The sequence below is a fragment of the Ylistrum balloti genome, unplaced genomic scaffold (genome assembly GCF_031769215.1).
Source record: "Ylistrum balloti isolate Yb309-2 unplaced genomic scaffold, AGI_CSIRO_Ybal_v1 Utg370728, whole genome shotgun sequence".
NCBI classification, from domain to species: domain Eukaryota; kingdom Metazoa; phylum Mollusca; class Bivalvia; order Pectinida; family Pectinidae; genus Ylistrum; species Ylistrum balloti.
The window spans coordinates 210,661-232,997 of record NW_026782431.1 but is presented as its reverse complement, the minus strand read 5'-3'; the positions used below and the strand labels follow the sequence as shown (position 1 = coordinate 232,997).

General features: G+C 33.9%; 1 protein-coding gene across 1 annotated transcript; it reads right to left on the bottom strand.

Moving 5' to 3' along the window:
* Positions 1-5,254: 5,254 nt before the first annotated feature.
* On the bottom strand, positions 5,255-16,749 carry LOC132557817 (transmembrane protein 185A-like). The gene is made up of 7 exons (XM_060222344.1): positions 16,652-16,749; positions 14,954-15,130; positions 13,010-13,223; positions 10,762-10,845; positions 9,505-9,681; positions 6,281-6,404; positions 5,255-6,018 (listed from the first exon to the last, which is right to left on the bottom strand). Exons 1-7 carry the CDS (start codon positions 16,687-16,689, stop codon positions 5,795-5,797), a joined length of 1,038 nt encoding a protein of 345 aa, XP_060078327.1. The 5' UTR covers positions 16,690-16,749; the 3' UTR covers positions 5,255-5,794.
* Positions 16,750-22,337: the final 5,588 nt, after the last annotated feature.

The window sequence follows — 22,337 nt, the reverse complement described above, 5'->3', positions numbered from 1 at the left end:
ATTATCAACATTATACCCTTCCTATGCACATGTTTTAACAATACAAAGTTATGGCAAAGGTCAATAGAAAGGTCAAATGTCAAATAAATCCATCGGCGTAAAATAATTTTCATCTGAACATCACATAGTCAATATATAAATATTGAATATTAAATATAAATATATATATACTACATAGTCAATATATAAGTCACATGTCAAACAAGCATACTGGGTACTGCTGGAAGACTCGTGTCCACTTCCAGCTCCCACAAGGTATTACAATGTAATGATATACAAAGATGGTGCTGTTTGGTTTTAATTTTGAAAAACAGGAACGTGTGCAATTAGTTTGAAATTGATTTTAATGGGTACAATAAACAAGTATGACAATCTGACAACAAAGTTTCCTCACCAGTGTGTAATAACATGTAATAGTAATTTGTAAGTGTGTGAGGTTTGATCGAAATCATGTAAAGAATCAAGCCGCTTGAAGGCTGATAACGATTTTCTAAAAACAGTAATGTTATCTTGACCTTAAAGCGACAACCCCGAAACTTGAACTTGTTCCGAGGATAACTATTGTTTGTACATTTTGTAAATGTCGTTCGAACAAAATACCACTGGAATATTTTCTAAAATTAGTAACAATGGACTTGATCAAACAACTCTGAAAGTAAAAATCGTTGACGATATCGCTGCTTTATAAGTGTGTGATTGATGAGAAACTCCCAGGGACTGAAGCCACTAAAGAGCTCACCATCATTTTCTACAAATAGTAACCTTGACCTAAACTTAACTACCCAGAGCACTGACTTGTCCAAGATAATACGACGTTTCTTAAGTGTACAATGTATGAAGTGTGATGAGAATCTCTCTAGGAAAGAACACGCTAAAAATAGTAACGGTGACCTTGACCCTGATTGAGCAACTTTGAAACCCAAACGTGTTCAAGATACTTTGATGCTTAATCAGCAACGTCTGATAAGAATCACTTAAAATGGTGCTGTTAGAGAGCTGACACCGATTTTCTAGAAATAGTCGGTGTAGCGACTTTTGACCCAACAACCCTAAAACTCGAATTTATCTCAGATATTTTGAAGCTTTATAAGTGTATGAAGTTTGATGATAATCCCTCGGGGAAAGAAGGCGCTTGAACGCTGACAAACTGTCACCAATGCAGGGACCGATGGACTGAGAAACGATGTTTAGTCTCCCACGGTTTCATCGGCTAGGGTTTAGTAAGTCATCCATATCAAGCAATATGGAATACTTTTTATTTACACAAATCATAAGAATGTGAAGTTATGTCAAAGGTCAATATCTAGGTCCCGAAGTTAGAGGACAAATAAACCATCAAAATCAATATATGTCATATACCTTTCATTGCCCTATCTTATAACAACGAAGTTATCACAGAGGTCGATGTATGCATCTACAAAGGTCAAAAGTCAAATAAGTTAATGTCGATCAATATGGTATGCCATCTTCATCCAAACTCAAATTCAGTGAAATCAGGATAAAACAACACTAAAAGATAAATTTACAGACTCATGAAAAGTTCAAGGAGAATAAATCCAGGCGTTCTTTGAGAGAAAACGTCTTCTGCTTCATCAATGACTTCCGCCATGTAAACCTTGGTCAACGCAAGTTATGTCACGTTTCCAAATGAGAACAACGGAACCAAAAGGCAAAGTAACGAGCATCAAACGCGTCCAGCTTCATACCACACCAATTGATAGAATATTCATTCATAACAGCAGTACTGTTCTCACCAACAGCTTCCTTAAAAAGACGAAGGCCTGTTCACGTTCAGAAGCCTTATATTAGACCACTATCACTGACTTAATGAAATACATACTAAATATAAATATTCTACATGGATTTTACTACCAAACCTAAAGCATTTAGTTTGGATCAATTTGCTTTCTATTCCGACTATATCGACATATTTTAGGGTATTCATTTTAAATATCACCTGTAAGACTTATTGTCATGTGGTTTTTCATCAGATCCGGATCACTGCAATCTATATATTTTTTTTCCCAAATCTGTTTATGGGTGCTTGATACCATATCCATTTTTTCTACCTTTTTTTACAGTAAATTTTAGGTGTTTTTTCATTATCTTTAATTGATTTTCAAAACACGTAGTAATTTGTTTTTACATCTTTTCCTTAGTTTTATTGAGGTGTTTTTTAATTGATATTTACAGTAAAATACGCGTCTCTATGGTTTTGCTTTTCATTGGATGTTTCCATGATTTTTGCAGTATAATTTAAGTGCTTTTCACTGTGACCTTTTTATTGCTTTTAATGTTCCCATTGTATCAAGGTCCTTCTCAACAGTTTAGACAACCCTAAGGAATTCCTTCTCAACAGTTTAGACAACCCTAAGGAATTCCTTCTCAACAGTTTAGACAACCCTAAGGAATTCCTTCTCAACAGTTTAGACAACCCTAAGGAATTCCTTCTCAACAGTTTAGACAACCCTAAGGAATTCCTTCTCAACAGTTTAGACAACCCTAAGGAATTCCTTCTCAACAGTTTAGACAACCCTAAGGAATTCCTTCTCAACAGTTTAGACAACCTTAAGGAATTCCTTCTCAACAGTTTAGACAACCCTAAGGAATTCCTTCTCAACAGTTTAGACAACCCTAAGGAATTCCTTCTCAACAGTTTAGACAACCCCAAGGAATTCCTTCTCAACAGTTTAGACAACCCTAAGGAATTCCTTCTCAACAGTTTAGACAACCATAAGGAATTCCTTCTCAACAGTTTAGACAACCCTAAGGAATTCCTTCTCAACAGTTTAGACAACCCTAAGGAATTCCTTCTCAACAGTTTAGACAACCCCAAGGAATTCCTTCTCAACAGTTTGGACAACCCCAAGGAATTCCTTCTCAACAGTTTAGACAACCCTAAGGAATTCCTTCTCAACAGTTTAGACAACCCTAAGGAATTCCTTCTCAACAGTTTAGACAACCTTAAGGAATTCCTTCTCAACAGTTTGGACAACCCTAAGGAATTCCTTCTCAACAGTTTAGACAACCCTAAGGAATTCCTTCTCAACAGTTTAGACAACCTTAAGGAATTCCTTCTCAACAGTTTAGACAACCTTAAGGAATTCCTTCTCAACAGCTTAGACAACCCTAAGGAATTCCTTCTCAACAGTTTAGACAACCTTAAGGAATAAGTGTTCAAAGAGCAAGATTTGAGAATTATTTTATTTCATTCATGTCAGAGATGTTTTGTTGTAGTCCAGGCTTTTGAGCCTTTGCTATATCTATTACATTTAACAACACTAAAAGTAAATCATAGAACATATTAACATACAAACTCATTCATTTGGAAATTGACATTACTTAAAGCATAATCTTGAAAAAACTATGTTTTTATTGTAAACGAGAGAATGTAGAATACAGCAAGCAATAAAACATCCATTTTTTTAAAAAATAAGAATGACTTTAAATTTAAAAATCACTTACAACTCTTAATGCATACTTTTTATAATTCAACAAAAATGTACAAAAATTCAATGCAGTGATGACTTTGTGAATGTGACTGTACCTACACAAATGCTACAGTAAGTAATCCCATGTTACGTACACTGAGACAGGAGGGGTATATTTGGCACAGTTATATTTTGATGAGATATTTTGCTATCACTATGTAAGGACAGTTATGCCAACAACATCCATGTGTATTCTAAAAATTTCACATTTCAAGACAGATTCAGTGTTAATACAATTTTGATAACATCAGTCATTGAAAATGCATCTCTTTGTTTGTAAGTAATTAAAAAAAAAACTAAGTTATTTTTCTGCAAAATAATAAAATAGATCTGGTGTTATTGATGAAAGCCCACAATTTTCCATTTTAGTTGTAATATGAATGTTTCAACTGATTTACACATAAATACGACTGTGTAATGGTAACTTCTTCAACCACAGTGCATGAATACATTTTTTCCAACTTTTAAACCAAGAATTATCTTAAAAAGAAGCATGACTTGTATGTTGATAATTACAGTAAAACTATAAGACTAAGTACAAAACAACATGAGAGCAACAAAGCATATTCATCTTCTCACGTTCATTCTGCAATTCACTATATCATGTTTTGTATTGTCATTTGTTGATTTTATTTTTTTATTCATTTTTTTGCTTTAAAACCAAACAAATAATTCAATTTCCGATTCATTCCAACATTCTAAAGCACATTATGTTTGCATACACTATTTTCACACAAACATGGAAAAAATAATAGAAAAGAGAAACAATTTCTGGCATTTTCGATGTAGTTATCCTTTGGCAAATCAGTTGAGATACATATATTGACTTTTTAAAGTTGTCTGTGGATGAAGTACACTGGTTTTATAAGACATTAAGTAACTGTCACCAGTCCATGGAAGGATGATACCAAGAACATTTAAAAATCAGCAATAAGCACCTATAAAAAAACCAGTGTTAGAATATTGTCAGACTTATTGATATATCGGGTCTCGTTCAGTGTTAGAATGTTGTCAGACTTATTGATATATCGGGTCTCGTTCAGTGTTAGAATATTGTCAGACTTATTGATATATCGGGTCTCGTTCAGTGTTAGAATGTTGTCAGACTTATTGATATATCGGGTCTCGTTCAGTGTTAGAATGTTGTCAGACTTATTGATATATCGGGTCTCGTTCAGTGTTAGAATGTTGTCAGACTTATTGATATATCGAGTCTCGTTCAGTGTTAGAATGTTGTCAGACTTATTGATATATCGGGTCTCGTTCAGTGTTAGAATGTTGTCAGACTTATTGATATATCGGGTCTCGTTCAGTGTTAGAATATTGTCAGACTTATTGATATATCGGGTCTCGTTCAGTGTTAGAATGTTGTCAGACTTATTGATATATCGGGTCTCGTTCAGTGTTAGAATGATGTCAGACTTATTGATATATCGGGTCTCGTTCAGTGTTAGAATGATGTCAGACTTATTGATATATCGGGTCTCGTTCAGTGTTAGAATATTGTCAGACTTATTGATATATCGGGTCTCGTTCAGTGTTAGAATGTTGTCAGACTTATTGATATATCGGGTCTCGTTCAGTGTTAGAATATTGTCAGACTTATTGATATATCGGGTCTCGTTCAGTGTTAGAATATTGTCATGTCTTGTTCATGTAGTTTTACAACACAACAGAAGAAATAGATTGTATTTTTCCATTTGTGAATAAGAAAGTAAATAACTTTAAAAAAAACACAACTTTCATAAGGAATTTAAGCAAGTAATTGAATGAAAAAGAAATAAATTTTTTCAAATAATAAATTATTTACCTGAAAGACAGCAATATAATGATATACTATACATGATCTGTGCCCTTCTTTGTTATTTTATATGAAAAAATTCATATCTGAAAGTAATATTTTCAAGTTGGTTCAAGTAGTAATTGCTGTTAAAGGCATTTAATGGGCCTCCCGAATGTTGTTCAGTGTGGTCAGGACTAAAAGTCGGGAGAGTCTTCTTCAGTGTTTATGTTAAATCTTTAATTTTTGTTGGGGATTATTTTCATTGACTTATTGGGTAATTTTATTTTCACAAATTCACATCAATAAACTATCAAAATATGTTTAAGTATATTAATTGTTCCTGTCCCACTGGCATATTTTCCAACTTACAAGAAAACATCATACACAAATGTGATCAGAGACCAATAGGGTAAACATGGTGACATAAAATGTACACAACTTGTGTTTGGTCAATAACTAATATTTAAACATGATGTAATTGGACGATGTGATGATAATTAAGGTGTATATATGATCAAAATCAATCTGGTGTCTCTATTGATATGACTGGTACTACTGCTCGTGGCTGGTCAGATATATGGTGCTTTTTAGACTGACACATGTCTACTTTTGCAGTTTCTACAATATTTTCTTCTGGGTCTGTATCATCATTCTGAAGTGAATAAGATATGTTCCCATACTCTTGTAAAAATGGACAGACTCCCAGTAAGAATTGACAAAAGTCTTTTCTTATACCAAACCACCCTGAAAAACAAAACAGCGATGAAATATATGTTTCAAAATATGGAATTCATCAACAAATCTAATCAAAATAAATTCATCAATAGTCTACAATCTTTCTAGGACAAGAAATCTGCTCGACCTTTTTACTCATTAATCATCAAATTAATCTTTAAAGAAATATTGAAAAGCGTGGACTAGTTTATGTTCATTTTCAATATTCCATCAATGAATTTGAGATATTTCATGACCTATTCCCTTGTGATAAGGCTAGAAAGGCACTTACAGCAGTTGCCTCCCTTAGCACCGAATGCAAGACAGATGAGAGTGATGAGGGATATGAACAGAGGCACAGTGATGGCAGTATACTTAATATGATTGTCTCCATCCAGACGGTTAGTCAATAATATCTGAAACACAAAATGACAAGTGTGTTTCAAGATCAAATACTCTATTGGTACAAAGTCCAGAACCAGTAGGACAAGATTTGTTGTGTTGTGATAAATGAAATAAACATGAGGAAAGAATATCAGTGTTTTTCATCAAATAATTATAACTTTACAGGAAAAATATTCAATACTAGTTTTCACATTCAGATTAAGACATAAAAAGTAACTTATTTTTTTGAGTCAGTTGAAGTGCCACCAGCCGACAACGAAAATACAACACTATGACAGTATATATTCTTCAATGTACCATGTTATATAAAGAATTACATTTGTTTGAAAATAATAAATCATATAGATTTACCGAAGTGTCTGGTAACAGATTTTCTGAAGTGTCTTGTAACAGATTTACTGAAGTGTCTTGTAACAGATTTACTGAGGTGTCTTGTAACAGATTTACTGAAGTGTCTTGTAACAGATTTACTGAAGTGTCTTATAACAGATTTACTGCAGTGTCTTGTAACAGATTTACTGAGGTGTCTTGTAGACAGATTTACTGAAGTGTCTTATACTGAAGTGTCTTATAACAGATTTACTGAAGTGTCTTGTAACAGATTTACTGACGTGTCTTGTAACAGATTTACTGAAGTGTCTTGTAGACAGATTTACTGAAGTGTCTTGTAGACAGATTTACTGATTTTGTACAGATTTACTGAAGTGTCAGATTTACTAGTAACAGATTTACTGAAGTGTCTTGTAGACAGATTTACTGAGGTGTCTTGTAGACAGATTTACTGAGGTGTCTTGAAGACAGATTTACTGAAGTGTCTTGTAACAGATTTACTGAAGTGTCCTGTAACAGATTAATTGAAGTGTCTTGTAGACAGATTTACTGAAGTGTCTTGTAACAGTTTACTGAGGTGTCCCGTAGACAGATTTACTGAAGTGTCTTGTAACAGATTTACTGAGGTGTCTTGTAGACAGATTTACTGACGTGTCTAGTAACAGACTGAAACAGATTTACTGAGGTGTCTTGTAGACAGATTTACTGACGTGTCTAGTAACAGATTTACTGACATGTCTTGTAACAGATTTACTGAAGTGTCTTGTAGACAGATTTACTGACGTGTCTTGTAGACTGATTTACTGGGGTGTCTTGTAGACAGATTGACAGAAGTGTCTTGTAACAGATTTACTGAAGTGTCTTGTAGACAGATTTACTGACGTGTCTAGTAACAGATTTACTGACATGTCTTGTAACAGATTAATTGAAGTGTCTTGTAGACAGATTTACTGAAGTGTCTTATAACAGATTTACTGAAGTGTCTTGTAACAGATTTACTGAAGTGTCTTGTAACAGATTTACTGAGGTGTCTTGTAGACAGATTTACTGAAGTGTCCTGTAACAGATTAATTGAAGTGTCCTGTAACAGATTTACTGAAGTGTCCTGTAACAGATTTACTGAAGTGTCTTGTAACAGATTAACTGAAGTGTCTTGTAACAGATTTACTGAGGTGTCTTGTTGACAGATTTACTGAAGTGTCTTATAACAGATTTACTGACGTGTCTTGTAACAGATTTACTGAAGTGTCTTGTAACAGTTTACTGAGGTGTCTAGTAACAGATTTACTGAAGTGTCCTGTAACAGATTTACTGACGTGTCTAGTAACAGATTTACTGACGTGTCTTGTAACAGATTTACTGACGTGTCTTATAACAGATTTACTGAAGTGTCTTGCAACAGATTTACTGACATGTCTTATAACAGATTTACTGAAGTGTCTTGCAACAGATTTACTGCAATGTCTTGTGACAGTTTACTAAAGTGTCTTGTAACAGATTTACTGAAGTGTCTTGTAGACAGATTTACTGACGTGTCTAGTAACAGATTTACTGACATGTCTTGTAACAGATTTACTAAAGTGTCTTGTAGACAGATTTACTGACGTGTCTTGTAACAGATTTACTGAAGTGTCTTGTAGACAGATTTACTGACGTGTCTTGTAGACAGATTTACTGAGGTGTCTTGTAGACAGATTTACTGACGTGTCTAGTAACAGATTTACTGAGGTATCTTGTAGACAGATTTACTGAGGTGTCTTGTAGAAAGATTTACTGAGGTGTCTTGTAGACAGATTTACTGAAGTGTCTTGTAACAGATTTACTGAAGTGTCCTGTAACAGATTAATTGAAGTGTCTTGTAACAGATTTACTGAAGTGTCTTGTAATAGATTTACTGAAGTGTCCTGTAAAAGATTTTCTGAAGTGTCTTGTAACAGATTTACTGAAGTGTCTTGTAACAGATTTACTGATGTGTCTTGTAACAGATTTACTGACGTGTCTTGTAACAGATTTACTGACGTGTCTTGTAACAGATTTACTGACGTGTCTAGTAACAGATTTACTGAAGTGTCCTGTAACAGATTTACTGACGTGTCTAGTAACAGATTTACTGACGTGTCTTGTAACAGATTTACTGACATGTCTTATAACAGATTTACTGAAGTGTCTTGCAACAGATTTACTGACATGTCTTATAACAGATTTACTGAAGTGTCTTGCAACAGATTTACTGCAATGTCTTGTGACAGTTTACTAAAGTGTCTTGTAACAGATTTACTGAATGGCTAGTAAAACATTTACTGAAGTGTCTTGTAACAGATTTACTGAATGGCTAGTAACAGATTTACTAAAGTGTCCTGTAACAGATTAATTGAAGTGTCTTGTAACAGATTTACTGAAGTGTCTTATAACAGATTTACTGAAGTGTCTTGTAACAGATTTACTGAGGTGTCTTGTAGACAGATTTACTGAAGTGTCTTGTAACAGATTTACTGAAATGTCTTGTAACAGATTTACTGAAGTGTCTTATAACAGATTTACTGATGTGTCTTGTAACAGATTTACTGATGTGTCTTGTAACAGATTTACTGACATGTCTTGTAACAGATTAACTGACATGTCTTGTAACAGATTTACTGACGTGTCTAGTAACAGATTTATTGAAGTGTCCTGTAACAGATTTACTGACGTGTCTAGTAACAGATTTACTGACATGTCTAGTAACAGATTTACTGACGTGTCTTGTAACAGATTTACTGACGTGTCTAGTAACATTTTTACCTCAAATATAAGCAATGGTATCACCAGAAAAGCATAACCAATTGCTGACGAGATGTTTCCTCGTCTCTGTTCGGGAATGATGTCTGGAGACTTGACCAATATTATGGCAAGAATTATCGCATATAAAACACCAATCATAGCAGTGCACATAACAATCCAGATAGGAATGAATACAATCTGCAGAGAGAAACAAAATTAACACTTTATCAAATAATTCCCAGTAACAATGTGTTTTTTTTAATTTATAGAAATACAAAACTGACAACTTATCACAAAGAGCAAATTATAATATTTTCTAATTTCAAATTAGACAGAAAATGTGGTGGGGGCCTTTCTACAACTGAAATTATAATCTCACAAAATTAGATGTTATCTAAAATATACCAACAGGTTGATATGGTACAAAACAAAAAACATTTATTCAGATCAATATAAACAATGTACCAAGTATATAGAGAGATAGAAATATTAATAAACATTACTAAAGAATTTCCGATTTACAATGTATTTAAAGGTTTGATAGACTATGTGGGACTGACCAAACATTACTAAAAAATATCAAAGAAGAATTTCCTGATTTACAACAATGTATTTACTCTGACCAAACATTACTGAAGAATTTCCGATTTACAATGTATTTACTCTGACCAATCATTACTAAAGAATTTCTGATTTACAATGTATTTACTCTGACCAAACATTACTAAAGAATTTCCGATTTTCAATGTATTTACTCTGACCAAACATTACTGAAGAATTTGCGATTTACAATGTATTTACTCTGACCAAACATTACTGAAGAATTTCCGATTTACAATGTATTTACAATGTATTTACTCTGACCAAACATTACTAAAGAATTTCCGATTTACAATGTATTTACTCTGACCAAACATTACTGAAGAATTTCCGATTTACAATGTATTTACTCTGACCAAACATTACTAAAGAATTTCCGATTTACTTAGTACAATGTATTTACTCTGACCAAACATTACTGAAGAATTTCCGATTTACAATGTATTTACTCTGACCAAACATTACTGAAGAATTTCCTATTTACAATGTATTTACTCTGACCAAACATTACTCTGTATTGTATTAATCATGAATTTGATTTTCTATTATTTTTCAATTTGAAATTTTGCAATGTCTTTAACCAAAAATTTGCCTTGATTTTATCCTTTTATCGTTACAATTTAACATTGTCATCACCTTGCACACTGTTACATACATACATCACTGATATATACTTACTACCCAACTCCAGTCTATGGTATTGTCTAACCGCAGTGCGAAGAATATAAATTGCAGAATGTTAACAGATGAGAAAAGTTCCAGCTGATGAAGAAAGAGGAAAGTCGGTTACTAAAGACCTATTGTTCCTTTCTCAACAAAAATCACAACATTTTGGTTTTAATACCTTATTCATTTCTCAAAAAAGATTTGAAACGTAATTTTTTCAGCATATCACAAAATTTTTAAATTCTCATAACTTACTGGACAGCAGGATTGTGTCTAAATTATACAATGTCCTTTGAGAAATGTATATTTTATCATCAAATATGGATAAATTACCATATCTTCTTATCTAGATACACAATGGTTTCTATTCAACACAGAGAATATATATCTACATGTACATAAATCTATAGAAAGACTAAACAATGCTTTTTTTATTTAATCCAGTTTATAATGGCATCAAACTGCAGTACAGATTTTCAGTAATTATATTTTTGTTACAGTGATCAGCATTTTAGAAGACCTACATATACTGACATGTGCAAACAGTAGAATATTCACAGAGATATATCTACATTTTATGTGATCAGCCATGTCAAGAAACTACAGAAAACATACATACTTTAGCAGTAATTTCATTTCAAGGTAAAAATACAGAGCTAGAACACAATAGAAGATTGTGTCAATTATAGTTTCTGTATAGTATCAATATAAAAAAATAAAGATTTACACGAAGACTCCTGAAAAAGTACAAGGAGAATAAGACCAGGTGTTCCGAGAGAGTAAAAATCCGCCATGAAAACCTTGGTCAATTAAAGTAAATAATGTCACGTTCTCAAACGGGAAAGAAAGATAGAGAAACATGGAATTTATATCCCCCGCTTTCCAAACATATTGTCAGTAAATATTTTAGAGGTTAGGAGTAAACATGTCATCATGCTATGTAGAATGATATATTCTCTTGAGCTATGATTTATTGTTTTATAGCCAAGGAAAGATAAATATATGGATCATAACTCTGGTGCTAAGTTTAATGATAAACTGATAATATTTGTGGGACTTCAAAGTTACATCTAAATCAGATTATATTTAGGAAAGTTAGAGCACAACATGAGTTCCTCTGAACTGTATGTGTCGCCTGCATAAAGTGTCACGGTCACCCAGAAATCGAACTGGATGTGCAACATTCAACTTTAAAGTTGTAATACCAAATTTTATTTCTATAACTCGAAGCATAAAGGGAAAACTGCGCAAAGCAATATTTCTGAGAAATTTTCCAAGTTAAAAGGGACATATCACTGCCAAGAAGGGTTACAGACTGCCAAGAAGCGAACTCAGTGCGTAACTTTTGACCAAGAACTCATATACAAAATTGCATTTTCATAACTCGAAGCATAACCAAGACAATTCCAGAAAACCATATTCTCGAAGAATTTTCGAAGAGGCATAACTTTGCAAAGAGCTCCCTTCCAACATGAAGCCATATACCAAATTTCATTTCTGTAACTCAAAGCATAACCAAAGAAAGTCCAGAAAACAATATTCCCAAAGAATTTTCTAAGTTCAAAGGGACATAACTCTTCCAAGAAGGGTTACAGACAGCCGGGAATCGAACTTAATCTGAACCCTTCCAACAAGAAGCCATATACTAAATTTCATTTTGCTAACTCAAAGCATAAGCGGAAAAAGTCCAGAAAACTTTCATACAAACACCGCCGACGTGTCATGATGGACAAAGTGATCCCTAAGTGTCTGCCAGCTCTGCAGGCGACACAAAATCTGACTGACCAATGAAATGAAAGGATACCTAATTAGTATGCATAGATATTAACAGATGATGCTGATTGCTGAACTCAGTCTTATGTGCCCTAATATGCATCTGCTGACCAAGTTTCATCTAAATTGGATAATATTTAGGGAAGTTAGAGCATGGATATGAACCAACCAATGAAATCAAAGGATACCTCATTAGCATGCATAATTATTAACAGATGACTCTGATAGTCAAACTTGGTCTTAATGACCCCAGGATGCATCTGCTGACTAAGCTTCATCCATATTGGATGATATATGGGGAAGTTAGAACACGGAAAGTGTGACAGACAGATGGATGGACGGACAAACCCAAATTAATATCCCCCGTTTCCGTGAAAGCGGGGGATAATTGATACGAAAAACACATTCATCATAACGCTTATTTGTTAAAAATTGAAAGTAAGCTGATATTTAATTGTGTCACAATAACAATATTCTAACCACTTACCTCAAAGGAGCGGTCATTTTTTACAGCCCACACACAGATCCCAATTGAGATGACAGACATACACATGAGAGGGATGAATACAAGAATCCAAGGGTGTCGGTTGTGTTGGGACTCCAGGTTGTCACAGGCTAAGATCTCGAACATCAGTAATAGTAGGTGCATACCAGTACATATCACCATAGCCTTAAACTGAACGTAATTGTTGCCTTCCACCCTGTCCCAGACAGACATCAGTAACATGTAAAGTAACATGTAAAGTAACATGTAAAGTAACAATCACCATCTACTTGTATCTCCTCAGGCCAACTTTACAACCTCACACTTTGATAACAAATAATAATAAAAGAAAAGTGCCCTGACACTTGTAGTGATCAATGAATCACTATGGGAATTTTTTTGTTATTTATCCAAGTATGGGGATTCTATAGCAGATATGATTTATTAGCTCCAAAAATATATATTTGGAATATTTGGACATCTGGAATGTCCATTCTGAAAAACTATGCTGAGAATAATAACTGTATTGTATCTTGGGTATCATATTAAAATAATAACATAAATAAATAAACATGGAAGCCAGATAAATAATGACGACACACAATAAATCTAAAGACTGCAGGTAGATAATAACATATGTCAATCTTAAAAATCTAAAGACAGCATATGGGAACTCAAAACATACTATAAATCTTGATACTGAAGATATACAAAGATAACATACAATAAATCTATAGACTGTGGGTAAACTGTGATAACATACAATAAATCTATAGACTGTGGGTAAGCTGTGATAACATATACAATAAATCTATAGACTGTGGGTAAGCTGTGATAACATACAATAAATCTATAGACTGTGGGTAAGCTGTGATAACATACAATAAATCTATAGACTGTGGGTAAACTGTGATAACATATACCATAAATCTATAGACTGTTTGTAAGCTGTGATAACATATACAATAAATCTATAGACTGTGGGTAAGCTGTGATAACATACAATAAATCTATAGACTGTGGGTAAGCTGTGATAACATATACCATAAATCTATAGACTGTGGGTAAGTTGTGATAACATACAATAAATCTATAGACTGTGGGTAAGCAGTGATAACATATACCATAAATCTATAGACTGTGGGTAAGCTGTGATAACATATACCATAAATCTATAGACTGTGGGTAAGCTGTGATAACATATACCATAAATCTATAGACTGTGGATAAGCTGTGATAACATATACAATAAATCTATAGACTGTGGGTAAGCTGTGATAACATACAATAAATCTATAGACTGTGGGTAAGCTGTGATAACATACAATAAATCTATAGACTGTGGGTAAGCTGTGATAACATACAATAAATCTATAGACTGTGGGTAAGCTGTGATAACATACAATAAATCTATAGACTGTGGGTAAGCTGTGATAACATACAATAAATCTATAGACTGTGGGTAAGCTGTGATAACATATAAAATAAATCTATAGACTGTGGGTAAGCTGTGATAACATATACCATAAATCTATAGACTGTGGGTAAGCTGTGATAACATACAATAAATCTATAGACTGTGGGTAAGCTGTGATAACATACAATAAATCTATAGACTGTGGGTAAGCTGTGATAACATATACCATAAATCTATAGACTGTGGGTAAGCTGTGATAACATATACCATAAATCTATAGACTGTGGGTAAGCTGTGATAACATACCATAAATCTATAGACTGTGGGTAAGCTGTGATAACATACAATAAATCTATAGACTGTGGGTAAGCTGTGATAACATACAATAAATCTATAGACTGTGGGTAAACTGTGATAACATATACCATAAATCTATAGACTGTGGTTAAGCTGTGATAACATACAATAAATCTATAGACTGTGGGTAAGCTGTGATAACATACAATAAATCTCCTGGTAATCAAACTCACCTATAGTGGGGATTTTTCCACCAAATGTAGCTGCCTGTCAGGGCACCAAGAACAACCATCAACTTCCATATCCAGATGGGAAGGAAAACAACCCAATAACTCCACTGAATAGTGTCATCCAGTCGCAGTGCAAACAGGAGAGAAAACACAAGCAGGCTTGTAAACACCAGAAATTTACTGAAAAACAAAAAAAGGATAGGTAAACATACTCACTGGCAGAAGCTAAATTATATAAAATTAATCACTTTACAACACTTGTAAAACAAGTTGGCTCCATAGGGAGCTGTAACAAGTTTTACTGTGGCAGGAAACTGGAGTATGCTGGGAAAACCCACATGACTGGTCTGGTTACTCTGACATGATTTTAGTACTTTGACAAAATAAATTAAATACATAATCAAGCTAATGAGAGTTAATAAAAGTAAACTGAACATCCCATAATATTATCTCATCTCAAAGATTTAACTTAAAACAAGAGCAATGCTAGTTCATGGTTGATGCATAGCTTCTATCAGAACAGTATCAGGAACACACAGTTGATCACTTTAAGTAAGTTTTTAGTATAATACTTGCTTGTCTCGTAGTAACTCTATGCAAGCATGACACTGTTTTGAATAATGGCAGCATTATCTATGGCATAGGACTGCTGCTAGGTACTGTGGTTAACTCGTTGGAAAGTTTGAATCAATCATAAAGCTAAGAATGGTAGTAACATCTATTACAAGGTGCTGAGGCATTAGGCTGGAACTGTAACTATGTTACGTTTAGCTTCAACAAATCTGATATTATGGTGGTGGGATGAAAATAACAAGTATAACAACATGAACACTGGTCTCAGGGTTAGATTCCTAAATCAAATTAACTCTGAAATGTATCTAGTGTCACCTATGTCTGACAATAAACCATGTAGGAGATTTACAGTTAATTTGAAGCTTAATTGATGTGGAAAGTCAAAATCCTTCGGATTATTACATATAAAATATCTTCTTTTATCAATTTTACCAGTTGGACCAGGGTTGTTTGTTTATTAAATAAGGGTGGACCTACTGATCTTATTCTGCTTTCTGACAAGGCTCGACAGAGCCTTCCACAGCCTGTATTAATATTTGCAAGCCCATCTCAATTTACACTAGAATTGCTACATCTAAAGTGCTGAGGAGCTGATCACAAGAACAAAGAGACCCAAGGTCTTTAGCTCTAGCACAGTCTCTAAGCTTCAACTTAAAGTGATACCCTTATTTTTTTTATAAGATATGTATTTCTCAATTTACAGTCAGGATTTCAAATAATGTGACTCAACAGCACAAAAATGTACGTATCTGATCATTTGAAAACATTAAGACAAAACCTTGAATGATCTCCGAATAAAATATATAACAATATATTGTGATTACAGTCATTTAGTAAATCGAAAGCCCAATAAACTTGTAAGATACAGAACAAAAATCTAAGGCTATTTGGGTAACCAATATGCTTAAATATGCACTCCAGATGCAAGTCGTATACACCAGTACACCAGGTGGTCACCTGATCAATGGCGAGTTACGCAAGCACTAGGACATATCCAAAAGCTAAGATAGCATTTTCACAACATTTTAACAAATGTTGACCTAGTGCTAGATATAAGCTGCCAGACATCTAAATATCCTATTCGACGCGGGTTATGCCCAAATACCTACTACATCGAATGTATATTACCTTGGATTAAAATCTCTGAAAATATTTTTCAGATTCATTTCTATTGAAACATTTCACCGTCTTCAAAGGGCAATGGCAGATCGATCATCTCCAACCGATATCAACGGTTATCCTCACAACAAAACGGGCGTCATTTTGTAGAAGAGACAGACGAGATTATGTCGCTTAGAGCACTGCCAATAAAAATAAAAGGTTAACAAGAAGATACTTCAATGACACAAAACGAAAATCATCAGTAACTGTTATTTTCTAGATGAGTTTATATCATACATTGATTTATTCATCTATTGCAAGACTGATAGATTGATCGTGAATTTTTTTCTACTATATAAGGGATAAGATTGGGAAAGGGTAGTATGCGGAACGCTTTTCCAAAATTGACCGGACAAATAATCTCAGTGTTTGGATAATACTGCTGATTATATTAGAATCTGCTTGTTACTACAGAAGTAATATTTAATTTCATTTTTACTTTGCATACTTTAAGCATGTAAAACATTTTAGATTGGTGAAGATAATACTAGACTTTAAAATAACAAAGAAGATAGCGACGTGCTAATGTAATCGTAACAAAACTTTGCCGATGTAACTGTATGACAACACATAAACAACAGAAACATTTATATACACCAATAATATAAAAAGTGAATAAGATACAGTATTCTGACAGAGTAATCGTCTTCTGCTTCATCGAGCACACCCGGTACGTAAATCTTGGTCGATTTGAACAAGTACATATACAAAGTCAAGGACACTGTAAACAACAAACCAACAATACAAACAAGCAAGCATGATACTGAATATTGTACAAGAAAATAACACATTTCCCAACGTGATTAATTTGACGATGGTTAAACTTCACTATACTTTCTGCTGATCTGCTAAATAATGTTGAATCTAGCGGGAAAGGGTCAGTAGTGTTATCCTCACCCACACAAGCCGATGACATATTTCTTGTAAGTAACAACGTTTACAATTTACAGCATTTACTTTCAGTTTGTGAATTATACAGCCGAAAGTGCAGATTTACTTTTTCTTCCGCTAAATCTAAGATCCTTGTTTTCAAGTGTATCATGTGATGTGACTCTATATGGTTCGAAATTACCAGTTGTTGAAAGCAGTACACATGTTGGTGTTTTGTTGAACAGCAAAAATAAAAATATCGAACGCACAGAACGCGCTTGTTCTAAGTTTGAAGTGTGGAGTAATGTCTTTGATTCGTTCTGGGGCACATCCATATACGCTCAATCCTCTTACTACTGCAAAAATAGTAAAGTCTAAAGTTTACCCTTCAGCATTGTATGGTTGTGAATTGTGACAATAAAAGCAAAGAGAAATTTATATGTTAGAAAAGGCACAGAATTTCATTGTTAAATCAATTCAAGGTTTCAATTTAAGAACTAGAACGGACATGTGTACATTTTTGCTCGGGTGGTTTGGTATGATGGGCGTTTAATTTAGTATGATAAGCAAATATGGTCATTATTCATTTCAATGCCTCCGCTAGGATTCGAACCCGGGACTTCTGACTCACTACTCTGACGCTCAACCAATCCAGCGAAAGAGAAGTCCTCGCTATCCAAGCTGTATATTGCGAGTTGTATTTACCACGGTTACACATATTTACTGACATTTTTTTGTTTGTTTTAGAATTAACTGAGCAGATAACACGATATTCTGAGACAGAAAGCAACACCTCACGTGAGCTCTAATGAAGTTGTCGGATGTACACTCACTTTAAACACTTTAAAATCAATATTTACCCAAGTTTCTGTTACAAAAATTCCCTATATCTTCAGTGTCGGTCATTTTATTTTATGTACGCGACCTTCGGTGAGTATAACACTAAATTTGGTATCATGTGTTTTCAAACGTCATAAAAAGACACTTTACAGTGTCATACATATCAACATTTGAGAATATATATATGTACCCATTATGTCTAATATAAGAATATATTTGTAACCCGTCTTATCTACCATTACAATAGATATGTATCCCGTCATATCTACCATTAGAATAGATCTGTATACCGTCATATCTACCATTAGAATAGATCTGTATACCGTCATATCTACCATTACAATAGATATATATCCCGTCCGATCTACCATTAGAAAAGATCTATATCCCGTCATATCTACCATTTGAATATATATGCATTCCGTCATATCTACCATTAGAATAGATATGTATCTGTCATATCTACCATTAGAATAGATCTTTATCCCGTCATATCTACCATTACAATAGTACTCCACCATATCTACCATTAGAAAAGATATGCATTCCGTCATATCTACCATTACAACAGATATGTATTCCGCCATATCTATCATTAGAATAGATATGTATCTGTCATATATAACATTATAATATATATGTATTCCACCAGATCTACCATTAGAATAGATATGTATCCCGTCATATCTACCATTAGAAATGATATGTATCCGTCATGTCTAACATCAAAGTATATTTGTAACCCGTCTTATCTACCATTACAATATATATTTATCCCGTCATATCTACCATTAGAATAGATCTGTATCCCGTCATATCTACCATTAGAATAGATATGTATCCCGTCATATCTACCATTACAATAGATATGTATTTGTCATATCTACCATTAGAATAGATATGTATCCCGTCATTTGTAACATTAGAATAGATCTGTATCCAATCATATCTACCATTTGCATATATATGTATCCCGCCATATCTACCATTAGAATAGATATGTAACTCGTCATATCTACCATTAGAATAGATCTGTAACTCGTCATATCTACCATTAGAATAGATCTGTATCCCGTCATATCTACCATTAGAATAGATATGTATCCCGTCATATCTACCATTAGAATAGATATGTATCCCGTCATATCTACCATTAGAATATATATGTATCCGCCATATCTACCATTAGAATAGATCTGTATCCCGTCATATCTACCATTAGAATAGATATGTAACTCGTCATATCTACCATTAGAATAGATATATATCCCGTCATATCTACCATTAGATTAGGTTGTCTAAACTTCCTTTTATTCACTTTAGATTTTTGTAGATAGATTTATCTAAATGTGTCTTAAATCTTTGTAATATCTACCCCTTTACAACATAACCATTTTTCTATCAAGTACTCTGTTCTAAGAAATGTATTGATCGAGCACAGTTGAATGATCATGTAAGGTGAAGTTACAGGTTATCCCTTCTTGTAGACATCATTAAAACTCATAGTTACACATTAGATCGGTTACTGAATGTCTTCGATGTTCCAGCCCCTAACACTTCATTTAAGAAACAATACAAGGGTAATTGATAAGTTGTGAGTCTCATATTTAAGGGCCTGACTTTTGGCGAACTTATTGCATTAATTTTCAACATAATCCCCTCCAGTATTTATACACCTTTGCCATCGATGTTTAAGGGCCTCGGTAACACTTTTAAAGAAGTCCTTTTCTTGACCGATAAGAACGTCTTCCACTGCATATATGACGTCATCACCTGACCGATTTCGGAAATAGATGAAAGTCTGGCGGAGCGAAGTCAGGCGAATAAGACGGATGCTTAATCAATTCAAATCCACAATCGTTAATGGCAGACAAAGTCTGCATCATTCCCTAGTGTTGCTACCATATCAGTATGGATATCCTAAGGTGCTAGAACTTTCTTATGCAAATATCAAATCACTGCTCTTTCAGCAATCATGTAGTCACTTGTTTGCTCGTTACATGTATACACTTGTGCAAAGTGCACATGTGCGTATATACATATAAGTCCGTGTTTTAGTGTCGTCGTTAACAACCGAGTTATGCCAGACTTCTCTTCTACCTGTATACAATGTGGCTTAAAGATCTGTCCTTGATCTGTACTGTGTTGACAAGTCGGGTATGTTGATTTAGAAGTATATTAATATAAATATATATTATTTAAAAGTCGTGTATATGTGGTTATATACATATTACAGTAGATTGATAAAGGTGTTCTACATACATGTATCTGTATATCTACGTTCTGTCAGGGACGTATATATCGTTAATATATAGGTTCCTGCTTCTGTGTATCTACGAACAGCTTTAAAGAGGAACCTGAATGCTGATAGGTTCGATTTTTAATGGATTTTTTGTTGTATAAGAACAAAAATGCCGAAAACCGCATCGAAATTCGACCATCCGTTTCCGAGATATATCCGTCTAAACGCGCCGATTCACACCTGCTTCGAGATGTTAATCAAGCAAGCGATCAAATCACCCTGATTTACCATCCGGGTATTGGTGACGTCATTAGTGGAAGCACGTTTTGTCGGAGGTCTATTTATATCACGTGCAAGTTCTCCTGTCTTGTTTTCCTCACAGGCACTCGAGGCCAGGATATTATTTTTTAAACATTGATTTTTGTTTTAGCACTCATGACTGACGTTATTTAAACGAAATATCAGCAGAATTCAAGTTTATGTGCCGGTTGACAAATCCGAGGTCCACGGTCATTAAAAATACACGTGTGATTTTCTTCCCCTTGTGTCAACAACTGTTTACAGAAGAGATTAGGACAACTAGTACATGTCTGATAACGCATTCCACTTAATGGGATATATACATGTTCGCATGAGAGGACAAACCACTTCTCATCAATGCATACTTTACAAAGATGACTTCTAAGTGACTGCCAATATTGCACGAGAATTGTTTTCTTGGTATTTATTAAAACTATTTCTAGGTATGTAGTGTTTTCGAATGTATACTTGATATGTGCTCTCTTTGTGATTTTATGTCCTAATATATCCTGTCTAATTGACGTTAAATTACTGTAATTGATATTTTCCTTATCTATTTCAATATGAAGGTAATTTAGATATAAACATATTTACATTTACCTACAATCAACATACAAACAAGAATCTATATGTACACAGCGACATTAAATCAATAACTATACTAAATTGGTTAAAAGATGTTAAACATTTGGAGCAAAGATCTAGAACTAGAAAAAATCAACATCTTCATCCGACAGGTTATATGTTTCAATTAATACATTACAGTTAAGTATTGGTTAAATCAAAGTCTAATTTATTCCATCTTTACACAATGAAATTTACATACAACTTAAATCAATGTTATCGAGTATTACAGTGCTGGTTAATGCATGTTAGGGAAACAGTGTATTATGTCTTGAATATCAGCCTGATTCTAATTTCCATATTACCAGGTTTAAATTCCCGTTGTTTTTCAACATTCACGTTAAACATAACAGATCTAGTCATAACTATCCTTTGCACTACCGCACAGCTACTAATGACATCATAAATTAGAAAACAACAAGAAAATACTAACATGTCAACATAATCATAAACATAACCATAATTCAAACTGAAATTCAATAAAACTAGGGCGACATGCATGGAGACTCCTGCATAAGCACAAGGATAATAAGACCAGGGGTTCCGGAAGAGTGTCTTCTGCTTCATCCACGATGTGAAAATCTAATAAGCAATGTGACGTTCTCAGATGAGGACAAGTTATACCAAAACGGAACCAACTGACAAACTATCGAGCATCAATCACGATTTATATAAGATTAAAAGCTAGTTCAGCCAAGAAATGGTACCTACATATCAGTTCTGGTACCCTCTTCAAACACCTGTATACTGATATTTCACTATGGAACGGTGTGCTCT